General features: G+C 37.6%; 1 protein-coding gene across 1 annotated transcript in view; it reads left to right on the plus strand.

The window, feature by feature from the left end:
- The window catches only part of DMD (dystrophin), a 1,828,382-nt gene that overhangs the window by 1,709,276 nt on the left and 98,590 nt on the right, over window positions 1–20,516 (plus strand). Inside the window, 2 exon segments of the mRNA XM_078146592.1 lie at window positions 12,766–12,840; window positions 19,915–20,116. Coding sequence (XP_078002718.1) covers window positions 12,766–12,840; window positions 19,915–20,116 — 277 coding nt within the window.

A 20,516-nucleotide genomic window follows, 5' to 3' on the forward strand; every position in this document is an offset into this window, starting at 1 on the left:
TTTATTATGTAGATGTTTATCATAAAAGCAAATATTTAATTTTGCATCTGCATGTATGTAACATTGAGTTGGATGCTGTGAGCATTCATAAATAAGAAAACAACTATAGAGAGATAGCATATAAATTCAACTACACATGTGTTCAAATAGTTCTATATAAGTATAGGTTTATATGTAAGATATTCACATATGTAAGATGAATCATCATTTGTATACTTGAAAGTTGAATGGAATACATGAAGTGAAAACATACTACCTATACATACAGGCTGCTAAGTGACATAGTCAGAGTATTGCACATGGATTTAGAAAGACCCAGATTCAGATACCACCTCAGACATTTAATAGCTGTAGGATCCTAGCAAATTACTTAATTGACCTCTCTGCCTCAGTTTTCTCTTTGATAAAATGGAGATAATAATAGTACCTACCTCCCAGGGTTGGTGTGAGAATCAAATCTGATAAACGATATCAAATACTATGTAAACTTTGAAGCATTATATAAATACTAGCTAGCTTCATCATCATTGTTATTAACAACTTAGTTTTACACTGCTTTCCCTGAGCCACCCACACCCAAGATGGTTTTTATTCCCTTTTGTCCCAGATTATACTATCCTATATAACTTGGTTCTCACTGGGAAATCTGATCTACAACCTCCTTTCTTCCCCTTCAGGAATGTGGTTCTTATTTTTTTTTTTTTGGTATACAACCCAATTATATCTCAAACATACCCTAGTATCTTCCCTCCTTTTCCAGTTCTTGCTAATTGCCTAAGAAAAATCTCTAGTTTTCTTTAGTTCTTATGACTAAGAGTAGTGCAGGTAATACATCTATATTAAAGGAAAGGGAAAACCTATTAAATTTTCAGTTGAAATTGGGTATAATAAAGGACTATTGCCATCAAACTCTAAATCCCTTGAAAGTGCTCAGAAATCCCCTTCAAGATCTCTGTTATATCCTGAAAGTAGGTCTTCCTTGAGATTCTCAATTTTCAAAAAGTATAATGGGTTTTATGTCAGTAGTTTTAGTGATCATGGGTTATAAGAGAGGAACTCTAAGAAAGAGCAAAGAGAGAGATAACAGCTTGTCACAGTTGGGACAGGTTAATGGAGAACAAGTGAATTTGTAGTGACTGACTTCATTTATAGCTCTGAGACTTCCTCTATGTAATTCTCATTAAAAAAGTACCTAAACAGTAAAGTCAGATGATAGATTGATAAAAAGTTGAAGGATAGTAGATCATAAGCAACAGAAGGAAGAAGGAAATAAGTCCATTGTTAATGACAGAAGATCTTCATGTTTAGATGAAAACTCCAGTTAAGTAGGAAAAGAGAAAACCGTGGCCATGGAGTTTTGGAGAATTGATTGATTAAAGAACAACCTAAAAGTTCCTGAGCCAGTCTGATAGCAGCTGCAATCAGAAGTAGAGAATGGAAAGATGGCAGGTAAAGAAGTTGTGGTCAGAGATAAAATTAGAGCCTGGAGACCTTGTTATTGGTGTCAGAGGCTAAGTTGCTTGTGATAAGGTAGAAAGATAAGGCAAAAAAATTAAGTAGGATGGAAGACCTTATTAAGGATATTTAAAAACTCTGCCCTGGGCCCTGTGTTCTCTAAACCTTCTCACTTGATTTCATCAGCTCCTATAGTTTTAATCTTCCTCTCTATGACAGTGACTATGAGTTATAGCTAGACTTGGCCTCTCTTCTGAGCTCTGGTTCCATATCACTAAACACCTATTGGACATTTCAAACTGACTGTTTCATTGGCATCTCAAACTCCATGTATCAAAACAGAACTTTTCATCTTTTTACCAAAACCTGTCATACATAAGAACCTCCTTAATTTTTCCTCAAGAGGCACCATCCTTCCAGTCAACCAAGTTTATAACCACGGCTTGTTCCTTGTTCTTTCATTTCTGTCCTGTCCAGCTCTTCCTGATCCCATTTGGGTTGTTCTTGGCAAAGATACTGGTGTGGTTTACCATTTCCTTCTCCAGCTCATTTTACAGATGAGGAAACTGAGGCAAACAGGGTTAAGCAACTTGCCCAGGGTCACATAGCTAGTGAGTGCCTGAGGCCAGAATTGAACTCAGGAAGATGGGTCTGCCTCACTTCAGGCTTCGAACTCTATCCACTGTGCCACCTAGCTGCCCCAAGTATTCTGTGTATACATTTAAATTTAAACATTGTCTCCTCAGATAGAATGTGAGTCCTGCATGGCCGCTTTCATTTCTCCTAAGGTGCTCTTTCATTTTTGATATTTTTTCTACCATGCCTGGAACAAAAAAGTAGTTGCTTAATAAATTTGCCTGCTTATTGTTTGACATAGGAAAAGAAACAGGTTATATAATATTGTAGGATTAGAGAATGGGAAAAATAAAGGACATAGTATGATTAGTTTTGTCAATAAAATCTAGTGGAGATGAAGAGCTCTAAGATTTTTTTTTAAATGGAATGAGTCTGGAGTTATAATCTCTCCTATTGGAAACCTGGATAGAAGGAAAGTTTCCCAACAGTATAGAGGGAAATCTGTCCAATTACTAATAACTTCAACTGATAAGATACTTAAAATCCACAGCTATCTTAAAAACTTCATTTGATTTTCAGAAAACTCTTATTTCAACAAACCTTCTTGCCAGAACTCCCAACACATATAATTTATTCATTTTGAATTTTACTTGTTCTTCCTTATAATAGGGTTAATGTGAAGGGGTAGAATGAATGCACAGAAAAAGCATTTATTAAATGCTTACTAGGTTGCCAAGCACTGTGCTAAGTGCTGGAAGAACAAATAGAAAAAACAAAAACAACCCAGTTCCTGTCTTCAGGAAGTTCCCACTTTAAATGGGGAATTCAGCAGGGAGAGTTCAGCTGCAGGGTAGAGAGGAAAACTCCCTCTCCTAAGTATACTGGGATAGAGCAGAGTGGATTCTGCTGCCAACATTGGGAGGAAATGGGGACTTACTGGGTGCGAGTTCTAGTTGGGGCCCTTCAGATTACCCCCCTGGAATGGTGTCAGGGGTAGGAGAGTTAGGATGGTTAGAAAGTTCTAAAGTTTTCCACAGAAAGGGAAGAAAGAAGCAAACAGCTTAGATCAGGGGTGGGGAATCTGTGGCCTTCTAGGTCCTTTGCCTTTTGACTGAGTCCAGGTTTTACAGAACAAATCCTTTTATTAAGGGGATTTGTTCTGTGAAGTTTTTCACAGTCAGAGGGCTACACTTGAGGACCTAGAGGGCCCCTACCCCTGGTCTAGGTCAAGTTGAATGTAAGGTCCTTGAGGGCAGGTACATTTTTGTTTCTTTGATATCTCCAGTGCCGAGCATGACTTTTTGTACGTAATAGGCACTTAATACTAGCTGCATTGGATTGGATAATCCACAAAGTATATAATGAACCCTAAAAAACTCTAAAATTGTGTTTTGTTTCATGATTCAGTTTAGAGTTTTTATGAATTTTGTTACATTATAGCTTATAGACATAGCTCTGGAAGGAACCTCAGAGCCATCCACAGTCTAATCCTGTCATTTTATACATAAGAAACATCTACTTCGTTTCTAGTTCTTTGCTACTACGACGCACTTCTTACAATTTTTATCAAACTCCTTTTTCAGCTTCCATCTGATTCCTTTTCATCTTCTAGCTCATTCCATACCAAGGCAATATCTTATGTTTCTGCTATTTGGCTTTTAGATGAGCTCCAGATAAGTAACTAGTGGAAAATAATAGAGATTTTACCTCTAGAAACAGGACTTAACTAATTCCAAACTCATTTCCTTTGGCCCTTTGACTTTCATGTGATTGTGAATGCAGTATTCCTATTTATTTTGGTGTGCATTTGAAGGGTTTTGTGTCTTTTTCATTTTAAGATAAGACTATTGTGGTAATGAGATTTTAATGAATTTAGTTGATGAAAAATTCGATATACTTGAAAAGAACTGCAAAGTGTAATGTCCTTACATCCTTTCTTACTACCAGTTCTACAAAAATATCTCCCAGCATTTTTTGTTCTTTTTTAATTTCTGTGTTAAGATTTGCAAGTTGAACCCTTAAGTCTGGTATCTTGGTAATGGAACACTTTATTAATTAGCCTCCAAGCTACATTAAGTGTCTATTTAAATTACACAGTACCTCTCAAACCACAGTGAAGCCTATGGTTCTATTAGTATTTTGTGTAGGGCTGGCCAAATGATACTCCAGAGGGGTAGATGTTAGAAAACTATAGAAAGAGTGGCAAGTAGGCAGTCAGTAATAGATTATGTGTTTTATGTTGCCACCTTTCTATAAGATACAATGTTTTAGAACTAAAAAGTAATCAACTATTTGTTAGGCTATACACACAGGTACTTTAAGGTTAAGTTCATACTTTTGGAGAGGCAGTGTTGCATTTTTTGCATACATAGAGTTCTAGATTGGAGTCAGGTTTAGGTTCAAATCCCACTACAGGTACTTCTTGGCCTCATGACTTTGATCAAGTCACTAAATCCTTTTAAGCCTCAGTTTCCTCATATGTAAAATAGGTATATTAATAGTACCTACTAGACAGGGCTACTGAAAGAGCTTTGAAAATCACAGTGTTCACACACACACACACACACACATACACACACACACACACATATCCTATGCATTACTGTGAATCCTGGTTGCACAATATATATTCATCTGGGTACAGTGAATTGTGCCTCTTTTGGCATTAGAAGCAGCCATGGAAACTTTTTGTTGTTTGTTGCAATAATATTTGATCACCTAGCATTTCACAGTTATTATCTAATCTACTTTGACCTTCTCTCTGGCCTCTTTCAACTTTATAAGTTGCAAAAATGGAGCAGTATCTTCAAAGATTCTCAATAAGCCATTGGAAAACTAGAACAGAAACTCAGTATTTTAAATTCTAGGCCTGGCCTTGGTTCATAAACCTCCTTTTTTTTTTGTAGTACTATCAAAAGGCCAAGACCAGCTGCTAAACTTGAAATAAAGTGCTTTAAATGTAAAATTTTATGACTGTAATATTTCTATTTTTTTCCTCGTGGCTGAAAAGGTTGGGGTATTTTCATAGTTTTAACTCCAGCATCTTAAAATTCTCAGGTTTGATAAACCCTTCCTGATTTTTGGTGAATTTCTGTTTCCTTATTTCCCACTCTCTTCTGCCCATGTGGATGATAAATTTTTTTTAAACTGAAATATTTACTGAAGTCATGAGAACTTCTTGGACCAAACGAAGAGACACAGAAGTTTGTTAATTGCTTTGTGGCTCAAAATTAATTCTGCATGGACCACAGCTTTAGTAGATGATTAATTACATTTGAATGAGTTAGTGGTTTGGTATTTAGGGGACCAGGGACAATGGAGTTTTGTCTCTGTTCCTGTTACTCAGCTTTCCTTCCTGAGGCTTAATCTAGCACTGAATAAAACAAAACATAATGAAGAGGGACTGAAGGTTCAGTATTTTCATTCCTGATCATTACTTGCTAAAAGCTGCTATGGAAACGTTGTATAACTCCCTCCCTATTTTTCCCCCCTTGGATAGTCTCACTTCTCCCCAGTTCCGGTTATAGGAGCCAGTTAGCTCACTACAACTTGGACAGGATTCTTGGAAGGCTAGTTTACTGGGAAGGCACAGATAGACTAACATCTTAGAGCTAATTTCATTTCTTCCACTTTATTTCTGGATGCTAGGTAGCTACCTGATTAGCTCAGGCTCAGTCTAGTACAATGTCACATTTGTTTGGTGTTCCATTGTATCTTTAGGTTACTATGTACATCCTACACAGTTTTTCAAGCTGACTTATGCATTCCAGCTGTAAACCAGAGGGAGGGGTGCTCCAGATCCCTAGCAACAGTTTGAGATTGAAAAACAGACACATTTCATGTTCATTCTCTCTCTCTCTCTCTCTCTCTCTCTCTCTCTCTCTCTCTCTCTCTCTCTCTCTCTCTCTCTCTCGCTTGCTCTATCTCTCCCTCTCTCTCCCCCCACTTTCCCTCCCTCCCTCCCTTCCTCTCCTCCTTCTCCTCCTCCTCCTCCTCCTCCTCCTCCTCCTCCTCCTCCTCTCTCCTCCTCCTCCTCCCTCTCCTCCTCCTCCTTCTTCTCCTCCTCCTTCTCCTCCTCCTTCTTCTCCTCCTCCTTCTTCTTCTTCTTCTTCTTCTTCTTCTTCTTCTTCTTCTTCTTCTTCTTCTTCTTCTTCTTCTTCTTCTTCTTCTTCTTCTTCTTCTTCTTCTTCTTCTTCTTCTTCTTCTCTCCCTCTCCCTTTCTCTCCCTCTCCCTCTCTCTCTCTTTCTTTCTCTCCCTCTCCTCCCATCTCCCCCTTCCCCCTCTCCCTCTTCCATCCTTCTTGTATCTCTTTCATGTCAGGCTTCACTTAGAGCAGAAAGAAGACTGCATTGGAGTGCAGTTCACTGATGCTTACTGGATACAAATGTGTCTGTTTTATATCATTTTTTAATTAAAAAAAAATTAGACCTTTTCCCTTGCTCCCTTATTTCTGGTATAATGGGCAAAGGGCACTAATGGGGTACATGCAAAAGAAATGGTTGGACTAGCAATCACTGGGCTGACAGCAAGGCCTGACTAAGTACTGCAAAGGGTTTTAAACTAGATTGAAAGCATGTCAGATTTGATTAACTGTGGAGGCAAATTGATTCAAAGTTTGAGAGAATTGGGAAGGTGAATCATGAATTACTGTGGGGAAGACAGATAAATGTAGGCAGGTGGGAAAGGGGCTACAGGACAGAATCTCAGAGTTGGAAGAGACCACTGAGATTAGTAACTTGTAGGTTTCTTGAGAGCAGAAACAGTCTCTTATAATTTTTAATCTCCTTTCCCACTACAAGTAGCACAGTACCTGGCACACAATAATATTAAATGCTTAAATGTTAATTAAATGTTGATTTAGTCCAACACTCTCAATTCAGATGCTTTTCTTGTCTTGCTTCTTGCTTTCTTCACACCTTGTCTTCCTCCAGCTTTTCTGCAGCTTCCTATGTTCACCTTGGATTGTACAATGGCACACTCTTATAGACCAAGCTGGAGATCCACCTCCCAGCACCATGAAACCCCTTTGGGGGCAGACATTGGTATATTTGTAGTCAGCAGGAAAGGATCCAGTAGACAGGAAGAGATTGAAGATAAGTGAGAGTGGAAGGATTCTAGACAAGGCAGTCTGCTGGAGAAGATGGGGTGGAATGGGGTCACTCTTATAAGTGGGCTTTAGGTCCTTTCCTGGAGTTTGCTAGGTCAGAACAGTGGAAGGATATTTGTAAGAGGTTCAGGAGCCATTTGGATCCACTGAATGAAATCAGTGACACTTGGCAAAGTAACAAAGATAAACTAAGGTGTTATCCAATGTGGTTTGTCAGGAGTAGAGAGATGTTATGGAGCTTTACAGGGAGTCAGTTTGCAGAGGAAGAGAAGAAAAATATGTCCTAACAATTTTTTTTCTTTGTCCAAGACTCTAGTTCAAGTTCTGAGCTGTGGATCTATTGTTGGAAGGTACCAGCAACCCAGTGAAGCTAGGAATTTGATTCCAGTAGCACAGTGCCTGCTACATATTAGACATTTAATAGATATTTATTGATTGATTGATTCAGCACAGAGCCAAAACAACTCTAAGAAACACCTGATTAATTCCACAGGAAGCCTTAAACCAGTCTAGAGATAAGAACTCTGGCAATACTAACTTTGGCAGCCAAGTGGTAGAGCATAGTATGTGGACTTTGGAATTAGGAATACCACTTCCAAGTTCTTGAACTCTGAAATTCCTGTATCTGATCCACAATTTATTTGTTGTCTACCTCTCTCTCTGCCTTCCAGTATGAAACTCTGCTCTTTCTCCACACCAATTCCTTGACCCCTCAGTTCTCCCCCAGGCCATCACCCCTGCAATAGGCACTATCTCTTCTTTTCCCCATCTTGATCCCATGGTGTGAGTTCAACCCTCTACTATCTTCTTCTGAGTTCCTTACTTCTTTGTATTTATGCTGATTACATCTGGCCAAGCATCTGCCTTGAATCATTCCCACTATTCACTGCCTTTACTCCTAACATACATGATGCTGAAGGAAATCATACAGCCCTTCTGACTGGGTCTACTACAAATTTAGGTTACATAACCTCAACTGGGCCATCTCTTCTGCTAGGGCTACGTAATCTTTCTATACTTTCCTAATTAATTCACGAGCCCACTCGGGACAGTAGCTCTTCCAAACTTTTTCATCCTTCCTTGAGTCTCCTCTGGATCCTCCTTCCCCTACTAACCTCTCAGCTGAGAACTTTGCCTCATATTTTATTGAAAAAATTGAGGCCATTCACGAAGAACTTTCTCTTCTCCTATCTTTCTCATGCCATATCACTCAGATGCCTTCTTCCCCTATTTCTTGCTTCATCATTTCTCACATGAAGCCTTTTTCCTTACTAAGGCAGACTCTTCTGTCTACAAGAGCAGTCCCATTCCATCTCATCTTCTCCAGCAAATTGCCCAGTCTCTTACCCCACTCTCTCTTACCTTCAATCTCTCCCTGTCTACTGGATGCTTTGCTGCTGCCTACAAACATGCCTTCCCCCATCTCCTCATTTCCCCCGTCCTCAAAAAACCCTCACTTGATTCTTCCATGCTTGCTGTCATCCTGTATGTCTTCTACCTTTTGTGGCTAAATTCCTTGAAAAGACTATCTGTAATAGGTGCCTTCCCTTCCTCTCCTCTCTCAGTTTTTCCTTAACTCTACAATCTGATTTCTAACCTCATCATTCATCCAAAACTCCTTTCTAAAGTTACTAAGCATCTTTTAATTGCCAAAAACAGTGGCCTTTTCTTGATTCTCATTCTTTTTGACCTCTCTACAGTCTCTGGCACTGTTGATTATCCTCTTCTTCCTACTCTTCTCTCTAGGTTTTAAGGATTCTCTTCTTCTGGTTCTCTTCACACCTATCTGACCACTCCTCAGTCTCCTTTGCTGGCTCTTCATCCGGGTCACTTCTGCTAACTCTGGACGCCCCACAGGCCTCTGTCCCCCTTCTCTTGCTCTCCTTCACTTGATAATCTTATCATCTCCCATGGGGGGATTTAATTATTATCTCTATGCTAATGATTTTCAAATCTCCATATCTAGCCCTATACTCTTTTCTGACCTCTAGGTTCAGATTTCCAACTACTTTTCAGACATCTCAAAGTGGATATCCATTAGATAGCTTAAACTCACCGCATCCAAAACTGAACTGATTATCTTTTTCTCTAAACCCTCCCTGCTTATACACTTCCCTGTTAATGTCAAGAACACCCCAGGCTCACAACCTAAGACTCATTCAAGACTCCTCACTCTCTCTCATTCTCCATATCTAATCTGTTGCCGAGGCCCTGTTGATTTCACCTTTGCAAGATCTTTTGAATATGCTCTTTTATCTGCCACCACCCTGGTGCAGACTGTCATCTCAAGTGTGAACTATTGCCTGCTGGTTGGTTGTCATTCCTCTGCCATTCCAGTTCATCCTCTATTCAGCCACCCAGGTGATTTTCCTAAAGCACAGGTCTGACCATCTCTCCTTGCTATTTAGTGAACTCCAGTGGCTTCCTATCACCTCCAGGATGAAATACAAGACTTATGTTTGGTATTCAGAGCCCTTTGTGGCATAGCCTGCCTTTCAGTCTTATCCTTTATACCAATCGATGTATTCTTTGTGGCACTGGCCTCCTTGCTATTTTGCAAGCAAGATTCTCCATCTCTCAAATCTGGACGTTTTTTCTAATTGTCTCCCATGCCTGGAATGCTCTTTTTCTGCCTCTTGGCTTCCATAGCTTCCTTTAAGGCCCAGCTACAATCTCACTTTCTACTGGAAGCCTTTCCCAATCCCTCTAATATCTAAGGCTTTCCCTCTGTTTATTATTTTCCATTCATCCTATATATAGCTTATTTGTACATATTTGTTTGCATGTTTTCTCCCTCACCTATTAGATTGTGAATTCCTATAGGCCTTTCTGTCCTCTTCACTTAGCACAGTGCCTGGCACTTAGTAGGTACTTAATAAATGCTTATTGACTGACTGACCCAAGTACAAATTCTTAGATACTTACTAGCTGTTTAAACTGGGCGAATCAGCTAATCTCTCTCAGTTTCCTCATCTCTAAAATGAGGATAATGATAGCCTCAGTTTCCTCATCTTTAAAATAGAGATAATCATACTTTACAAGTTTATTGTGAGACTTAAATGAGATATTTATATTATCTATATGCACATAATTATTATATATTACATACCCAAGTCCAAAAAGTATTAATACAGTTTAAAGCTTTTAATAGTTTACTATGTACATAGATACAGTGCTTTACAAGCCTTAAAGTACTTTATAAACATTTGGGATGAGGAGGAGGAGGAGGAGCAGGAGGAAGGACAGCAGCAAAATTTAGGGTAAAGCAAAAACACCCTCCTGGGGCGTAGTTCTTTCCCAAATATCTACACTAGCTATAGCTCTAGTAAGGAAGATAAGGAATTAGTACCATTTACGTTAATACCACTAAAAAAGAGAACATACAACAGGTAAACATTAAGAGAGGAGTCAGATACGGGTTGTAAAATATATGCTTGTATACCTCACCTTCCCTGAAAAGAGAAAAAAAAAGGATATTCAGACACGCTTAATTGCATCAAGTTCACTTAGGAGAAAAAAATTATCTACTTAGTCTATGGTTAGTATATGGAAGAAGAAGTCTTACTATTCGTATAATTCACTTGGGGCATAGTTAGAAACTTTGAAGATCCCATTCATCCCTCCAAATTAATTAATGCCTTTTGCCAGTAGATATCTTTTGCTCCACAGATGCCCTAGAACTAAAACTTTGTCTAATTCATTATAATAATAATTCATTCAGTCAGGACTTAAGTGCCTATAATATCATAGAGAAGGAGGAAGAGATAGTGGGGAAAATAGGGGGCAAAGAAGGAGAGAGGCAGAGAGGAGACTTTGCCTCTAGGAGCTTACACACTAAATATAACTACATAGAATGATGAAGATAAGGTAACATTTTAAATTATGGTTTCAATTATTCATTCTATAGGAATTCATAGTAAAAAAGTGTTACAGAATCGACTTATGGAAGACAGTGCAAGAAGGGCTTTGTAAATGCTGGGAATTGCATTATTCCAAGATGAATAATACACTTTTCCCTTATTTATGGTGTAAATTTAGACTTTGTTCTCCTCTGTAAAATATTTGATTCCTCTATTGAGGGAAGGGAAAAAAAGTAGGGGAAAAACATTTATACAGCACCTACTATGTGCCAGGTACTGTGCTAAGTGCTTTACAAATATTATCTCATTTTGTCCTCTCAGCAGTCCTGGGAGGTAGGTGGTATTGTTATCCCCATTTTACAGTTGAGGAAACTGAAGCAAACAGAGGTTGTGTGACTTCCTCAGAATCATACAGCTACTAATTTTCTACAGCCAGATTTGAACTCAGATCTTCCTGAGATTTTTGCACCTAGTACTCTTGGAGTTCCTCAGATCTCCAGGCTTAGTGTTCTGTCCACTGTACATACCATCTAGCTACCTATTGAGCCTAAGTAATTGAAGGAAGTAAATTAAGGCCCACTCTCTTCTCCAGTCACAAGTTAGAATTAGTTTAACCATAGGAACAATAATGTTTGAGAAGGGCATTTATTCACATTTATTAATTCATCCACTCAGCAGTCCTATTTAGAGTGTACGTGTTCATAGATATGATTTGAAAAGAGATAGCCTGCCAATGAGGAGTTTACAACAACGTAACTAGGCAAATGATAAACATGTACATGAAAATAGAACAAAATTAGGTGTGTAATATCCATAGCACCATATACAAAGTGTTGATGGAAAACAAAGTAAGGGAATTTTTTCCTTTTGGTAAGCTGGTTACTTAAGATTTTTAAAAGCACTGTTGAAAATATCTGACAATCAATCAATAAGTATTTATTAAGTGTCTATTAAGAACATGGCACTAAGGATACCAGTACAAAGAATGAAACCACCCCTGCTTAGAAGGAACATTAGATTGAGGGAAGGCCAAAAAGTACATATATAAATATACATGGCATAAATATAAAGGTAATTACTGCAAAGTTTTACCAAGTAGTTAAATAATCCACTTGCTATTACTGGTGCGAACAAGCCACAGGATTATTGGCCAACTATATGCTATTAAAATATCTCCCACCTTGATTGGCTACTAAATCCTTCTAATTATCTAAAAAAAGAATTGGCTTTTTTTCCTTCATTCAAGGGCTGCTTTATTTATGTCTTCATATCCTCAGTACCTAGTACAATACCTTGAACATAGTAGGTACTTAGTAAATTTTTTAAAATTTCTTACTATTTTGATTTTATACTGAGTTTTAAAATCTAGAAATTTTTTTTCTCTCTTTCCTGAAGCATTTTATGATTGTATGTGCATAATGCATTATATATATATGTGTGTGTGTAATGCATATATGTATTATGTGTATATACATATACAGACATATATATGTGTACACACAGACAGACTACCTCAAGCAGTATATGCCATTGTTTTTCTTCTCAGAATTTAGCCTTTTCTGAATTTTTGAATTTGAAAAACAAAGCTGCATTTGGAAGCTGCATTCATAACTAAAAGAATTTCTTCCCTCAAAGCAATTTCCTGGAGCAGAGACAAGATATACTTTCTTATTTTTGAACCCATTTTTTGTTAACAAAACTATTGTTTCTTTGTCAATGAGCTTTTCTGATGAAATAATAAATAGTCTTTTGCCTTTTCTCCTTAGCTGACCTGAATAATGTCAGGTTCTCGGCTTATAGAACTGCCATGAAACTCCGAAGACTGCAGAAAGCCCTCTGCTGTGAGTATTAACCCAGTGCTTAAAGATCTTGGCTGTTTTTTCCTTGATGAAAAATGAAATGGGTACTGCCACTTTTGAAAAAAGGGGGAATAGCTGTCAGCTGGGTTATAACTTGGTATTGAATTTTTTGAGCATTCTCTTGGCCTACTGCTGGTCTAGAATACTAATTTTACTCCCATGCTTTATTGTCATTTCTCATTTATGGGATATAGATAATTTTGCATTAATTAATTAATCATATCAATTAATTAATTAATTAAATCATTGTAACACTTTTCATTGCCTGAGTTGCAATTAATTTAATGAAACTTCAATGCCATGTCCTTTGTATCTTCTATGAAAAGTGTTACAATGTGTTTATTTTTAGAATTAGAATTCTGTGAATGTCTTTTATGCAAGTGGAGATACATAAGTGTTCATTGCCCAAGTGAATGTTGTGCTGAAGGTAAAGGGACAGAGTTCCTCATTTGGGTAAGATAGCCTAGACATAGAGGCTTAAATGCTGTGTATGAATTATATGTAAGCTTAGGTGGGCATATCGGGTAGAACACGAAGCAAACCTTGGTACATAGTTTCCCTGTAGCTTGAAGTCCAAATGGCTTTCTTTTTAGCTCTATAGGCTCTACTGCAGTGAAACTGATGTTATCGCCTAGCTAGGTATTCCTTTAATGATTCTCTTTGAGAATCCAGCAGTGGAATTCTTTGCCTGCAGGGTTTGGGAGCTAACTTCTTTATCTCCTCCTAACCCCACCTCATTCCACACCCACTGGTCCCTTTATAGAAGGTAGTAATTATGAACTGGTTACTGTAGTAAGTGGTGGAATATTCCTTTGGAGACCACAGGAGTTTGGAAGAAATTCTTATCAGTCTCAAGGAACAATGGTCAGAGCCCTAAAGGTGTACTGGAAGTCTGAAGAGAGTCATTCTCGTTCTTGTCAATTTAACTTTGGGTATTGAGATCAGGCAAGTAACTTCTGTCTAAATGCATTCATAAATCATTGCATTCACATACAGTTGTGCTCTTGTTTCCATCTTGTTCTCCTTAAAGTAAAATTTCAGATAGACCATAGGGGGAAAAAAAGTTGACATCATGACAAGGATTTTCCCTTTAATTTCCCTGACTAATGTGAAAACAACTCCTTTCCAGGTATGAATGGTATTGTATAGCACAGTTTTAGACACATTTGCTCTAAATGTAAACAGTCCAATTTAAAATATGAAATAAGGGTACCATGAGCATTAGCCTTTTCTTTTCCCAGGTTTTTTTCCTACCTCAAAACCGTCCTAAAGAGTTGTTTATTGTATGATAGAGGTTACCAATTTAACTTGAAGAAAATTCTCCCCAATCCCACTTAAAATTTTTTTTTATTAATTTTAAACTTAAATACAAAACAAGGAAAAAACATTTCTATGTACACAGCGGAACACAAAGAGAAGTGTTGAGGATACAAAGAAAGGCAATAATTAAGACTCAAGCATTTAGAGAAACTTGTTTGACACGCTTATAGGTACAGAGAGTACTGTCAAAACATATGGGTCTGTTTTAATGCTGTCATAATACCCTTAGTTTTGGCTTTCAGGCTGTTATGGATAGAAAATCAATTTGGTGGCTAATTATATCAATAGAAAATACCAGTAAAGTATACAAGACTTAGGTTCAGTTTGTTGAACATATGTCCAATTTTATCTTCACTCAAATTTATATATAAAAAAAGATAATCTAGGCATTTTGGTTGCTCTTTCATTTTTTCTCATGTTAGTCATAACATAGGTGGCCTCAGAAATTAGAAATATACCTCATCTTTATTAAGTGGCAGAAATAAAAATGCACTTAACAAATCAAGCATATTTGGTTTATAACTGTATGTTGTGGATTAAAGTGAGACCAAACTGTAGGAATAAATATGCTACCGTTCATAAATGTGAAGAAAAAAATACTTCGAGATCAAGAAGAAATAGGGAACAATTTGTTAATGTTCAGCAACTAAATTACAGAGTACAGAGACTTTTTTGCAGCCTGGTTGTTAGCTAGATAAAGGCACAGCTGTGGCACTAGCCACCCACTGCAAGCTAGGTGAAAAAATTGCTCTCTTGTTTTTACCTTACCTTTTTTGATATTCACATCAAAGCATATTGACTTGCTTACTTTGTGTAGATTTGTTTTTAAAATACCTCAGCTCTGAGTGCAGACTGCATCTGAACAGTATGATGTCAATAACAATCTACTTTGCCCATAGTCTCCTTCTGCAGTCTCGGCAAGAAGAGACTAGAAATGCACAGCAGTTTCTCTACCAATTATCCCCTCTTTCCCTGCCTGTGCTAATTAGATTAAAGGATTATTTATATATCAACATGGAGCATCCAGGTTTACTCTTGGAATGAGCTTACAATAGGACTTTTTCCCCCCCAGCATTAATCCGCTTTCACCATTAATTAGTTCTTTCTTTTCCCCCCAAGTAGATGAGTTTCATGAAATGAGAATGTTTTATGGAATTTTCCTTTCTATAAAGTCAGTAACTGTACCTCACACTCTGGTTCCCCAGGCTACTCTGCATGTACCTGTAATGAAAAGATAACAGGCTTCAATAAATAAGAGACCCAGAATTCAACTATAGTCTCTGCAGAAGATTAGCAGCATTACCTTGGATAAGTCATTTCATTTCTTTGGGTTGCTGTTTTGTCCTCTGTCAAATGAGAGGAATGGATCTTTAAGGACTCTTTGAAAATTCTCAGATTCTGTGACACAGATAATAATAAAAGCTGTTCATTTGTATCCAGGAGATGAAGAAGTGTAAATGAGAAAGTAAACTGGTAGAATAATCAAAGAGTCTTTTTATGAGGACCAGGAAGAGTAATATGCAGGCAGCCAGTGCTCAAACTCTTTACAAGATAATTGGGAGTCAGGTTACATGAGTCCCATCTTTCTTATTTACTGTTTCCCTTTACTGAGCACAGTCCAGCCTAGAGACACATGGATGCTTTTTTCCAAGTCCCATTTTCTCCTCTTTCCAGCCCCATAATGACTAAAGCCATCCAGCCCTAGGATTAAACCAAAATCTTTCTTGGCTTTTTCAGGGTTAACAAATAGCATCCTTGCTGTAATGTATTTTGAGAACAGGGATATGTTAGAACGTAGAAAGTTTTTTATATATCCTGTAATTGTGCTTCTCAATAGGTGCACAAAACGTAAAAATGAAAGTTAATTGCTTTGAGGTGAAAGGGTGATTTCCTCGGTAATGTATGCTTGTTGAGGCTTCCAGAATTACTCTAAGTATTTCATTTAAAATAAAAGCAAAAACAAAGCAAAGCCTTGGAGTAAACATGCCAAGGTGTTTGTTTAAGAGAAAATAAAATTTAAAAATAACTGCTTTACAAATAAATTGTTCATCATTCTTTTCCCCTTTCAAATAACTAGTATGTGCTACAAGTACTTTCTGAATCTGCTGTGAAACGAGAGTTCTATTTTATGTGTTTGTTTTGGAATATGTGTTTTATAATCTTCCGTGATGGATTGCCCTCTTGTTTAATCACGTCTGGTTTAAGCAGAGCACACTGTATATTTCTCTCATGACTGTTCCGTGTTCTGCTTTTGTTATCATAGAGCAATGCTTTGCTCCCCATTGGAGCTGTTTATACTCCAGAAATTCTTTTGGTACTGCTACCCATTCACTTGTACAGAGAAAGGAAGTGTAGGTCCTTATAAGATGAAATTAAAGTATTTTTGTTTCTCTTCATCATCTCACTGAAGTTAAGTCAACTCACAATGAAAAATGAGTTTAGAGATGGAAAAGTTTGCTTTGATTTGCGTAAAGGAGTCTAAATTTTTTTTTAATGGCTGCTATTCCCTCCCTCACAAAGGCGATTCTGGAAGAAACCATATACTTAGTTTCTGATTTACTGTAAGGTGTAAAAGAGGATGTTGGGGGGGTATTGCTGGTGTTGGGAAAAATCATTCCTCTTCTTCCCATGATGATAGTTTTTGGAATCCTCATCCCTGTTACTGGAAAATTTGTCAGTTAAAGTCTTTTTGTTCCTTCAGGAAAGAAGATAATCTCGTTGATCTGGCACACAAGAAAGAAAATTAAAATGTGTCTTTTAAAATAATAAATAATGGTCTTCTTTTATTCTCCTACACTTTCATCCAAAAATTTACTCAGTCTTTCATGTTATTGTTTATCCCCAAAGAGGGGATCTTACATTCTGCTGGGGGATATTTGTAAAGCAGATTTTTTTGAGGATAGGTGGAGGGCTGACTATTAGGGGAATCAGGAGTGGGACCTGACCTAAGCCTTGAAGGAAGATAAGATTCTAAGTGGCTTTAAAAAGGAGAAAGTCCACTACAAGCATGGAGAAACCCTTGAAGCAAGGCACGCAGGGAAATAGAATACCAAAGGCATACTAGTGTGAGAAGTCTATGGTGAATTAAATTAAGCCAGGAAAGGTAGGTGTGAGCCAAACTGTGTGTGGCTTTAAATTCCAGTTTAAGGAGTTTGGATTTTATCCTAGAGGCAATAGGGAGCTGCTGAGGGTTGTTGAGCAATGATGGCATTGGAACATGACCTGGCTTCCAGAAGGTCATTTTGGCAATTGTGTGGAAGATAAATTGGCAAGGGAAAAGACTGGAAACTGAGAGGGCAGTAAGGAAAATATTGAAATAGCCTAGGCAAGAGATTATGAGGACATGAAAAGGAACATGGAAGGGGATGAAGGGAAAAGGCATAAGCAGAGCAATTGGCTTTGATAAGAAAGGCCACCTCTTCATCAGAAACTGGTGAAAAGGAGAGGATGGGGAATGATGTAGAAGGATTTTGAAGGATAGGAGGGGAGAAAGGCTCATGACAGATAGCCTGGCTTTCCTCAGTATAGGAGGAGGCAAGGTCCTCTTTGGAGAAGCAAGGAAAGCAGAGATCTGAAACAGCTGGGAAGTGTGATAGTCAATCAAAGAATAAAAGGTTTGCCATTTATTCAAGGAGCAAGGGCTTCAAAGGCGGAGGACCATGGATAGTTTAACCAGTTAACTAGCATTTAAGCATTTAAGATTGTAAAGGGAGGAAAGAGAATCTGAAAGTGACAGTGACTGGCAGTGATAAGCCATCTTCAGTCATGAAGCACATCTTAAATAATGCGATGGAGAAATGCACTTGGAAGTATTGTATGCCATTTTAGGGAAACTAGTGCATGGAAATAAGTATCTTTCTTGGAGGAGAAATAAAGGAGGAAAAATCAGCTCTCCACTCCACAATCAGACGAAGTGTATTATATAATAGAGGGAATACTGGGGAAACTTGTATTCTAAACCTAGGAGATATTGCTTATGTTCTTGTGGCCTCAATTTCCTCACCTATACAAATAAAGGGTTTGAAGGCCCTATCCATCTCTGAAATTCTATGACTGTGATTAGGATTTCACCATATTTTTAAGTGAATATAGACATGAAAATACGCTTTTGGTCATAATTATAGTACTTTAAGGTTTGTAAAACAATTCATATATGTTTTCTCGTTTAATCATAATCTACTCTCATATTTTCCTCTTTGATTTTGTTTCTCAAAAGAGGAAAACCACTTTTCCACCATTTTTTACATTAATTTCATTTCAGACATTTTGTCCAGCATGTGGTTAAAAGCACGTAAGATGTTGAATAGTAAGAAAACCCTTTACAGGCTGGGAGATGTGTTTATAATTAAACTGCCACCCAGACACTTGAAGAGTTCTCTTAATTACCATTGATTCACCATCTCTAAGGAATTAAGTATTCAACCTAAGCTGCAGAGTTGAAGATGGTAAACACACACACACACACACACACACACACACACACACACACACACACACTGCTGCTGTGTTTCCAATTTGGGTAATAAATTGGTATTAGAGGAAAGCATCTTTCATGACCCTTAGGAATAGAGCTGATAAATAGGTTGTGGATTTGCTGATGTTGGACAAGGCACATATTTTAGGTTAGTTAAATTTTCTGCTCTGTCAGCATATTATTAGCTCCCATCCCAAGTTAAGAGTAAAAACTTGACTAAGCTTTAAAAAATTTTCTAAGTATGTGAAAGAGTGTTGGGCCTGGAGTCAAGTCATGTGACCTGGAGCCAGGTCAGCTATGTGACCTGGGCAAGTCATTTAACCTATGTTTGCCTCAGTTTCCTCACCTGTAAAATGAGGATAATGACAGCACTAGTCTTCTCCCAGGGTTCTTGTAAGGACCAAATGACACAATAATTGTAAAGTGCTTAGCGTAGTTCCTGGAATGTAGGAAACACTAGATCAATGTTAGCTACTATTACTATTTGAAAACAAAATTTAAGGTGAAATTGAGATTATGTTATCTTCCTGGTTATAGCTAGTTTAGTTAGTCTGTGGTTGGTGTAGTTAATTTAGTCATTTAGCCTATTATCTTTAGTTAGGTTGGTGAGACTATTATACCATAGAGTAGTGTTTGTTTGTTTTGTGCCTTTTCTTGCGAAAGAAAAGTAGTCAGATTTTTAGCAGGTTCAGTAATGTTCCAAGAAGAAAAACAACCTATTATAAATGCATAGCTGGAAGTAAAATATTCTCTGTGTACAGGTTCATCCAGCTGATAAACCTTAATAACTCTGCAAGGTAGTATTTTCAATACCTATGAAAACTGTTATTTTCTTAATCAGTTGGAAGTTGCTCAGTTTATTTAGAGGTATCTCACTCCTTAGTCTTAAGGACATAATTTTTGAAGGATAGAGTCCCCACCTTCTCCCTCCCCATATCCCTATCTCATCTGACCCTAAGCTTAGCTTGATATCTACTGAAAGACTTGAGCAATTTGTAACCCTGAATATTTGGTAAAGTTAAAAGGACTTATTTGAGGAGTAAACCTACTGCTTACCCTGGAGAGAACAAAAATGCTTTTTAAAGTGGGAATTTACTTTTAATTGCTGGAGAATGTTTTTAGTCCTGGTGTGATTTTTTTTTAAGGGAAAGAAGTAGTTGTTAAGAAAAAGCTATTCTTAAATAATTTGATTTTTGATTTGTCTTTTTTTCCTTATTTATTTGTTTATTATTTATTTATTTTGCTGTTTTTATTTCACTCAGTGGATCTCCTGAGTCTGTCTGCTGCATGTGATGCCTTGGACCAGCACAACCTCAAACAAAACGACCAGCCCATGGACATCCTACAGATCATTAACTGTTTGACCACTATTTATGATCGACTGGAGCAAGAGCACAATAACCTGGTCAATGTTCCTCTCTGCGTGGACATGTGCCTCAACTGGCTGCTGAATGTTTATGACACGTACGTGCAGCTGGCTTTTATTATAAAGGCTTACATGCCCTGATGATGATAGGAGTAATTAACAGTCTTCCTTCCTACACACAGAACACGTAGCTAAGGCCACAAGGTGTTTAGAATGTACATTACATAAAGCTTACAGCTTAATGGCTGCCCTTAGTTGAGCCATTGGTTGAAAATGGGTAATCTGTTTTTCAAACAGTGAGAGGTGGAAAATAGATTCTCCTAAAGCTACAAAACCCGTAGTTGGTGAAGTCATTTTTACAAAATGTTTTTTCACTGCAGAGTTCATTAGTGTAAAGATACCTTTTAACCTTCTAAACGAAGTGGGAGGACTCATGGTAATACATCTTATTTTTAGACCTTCCTTTATTGACATTTAGGAATGTTTTCAGCAATTTTA

This window comes from Phascolarctos cinereus, unplaced genomic scaffold (genome assembly GCF_003287225.1).
Source record: "Phascolarctos cinereus isolate Bilbo 61053 unplaced genomic scaffold, phaCin_HiC Scaffold_726;HRSCAF=1367, whole genome shotgun sequence".
NCBI classification, from domain to species: Eukaryota; Metazoa; Chordata; class Mammalia; order Diprotodontia; family Phascolarctidae; genus Phascolarctos; species Phascolarctos cinereus.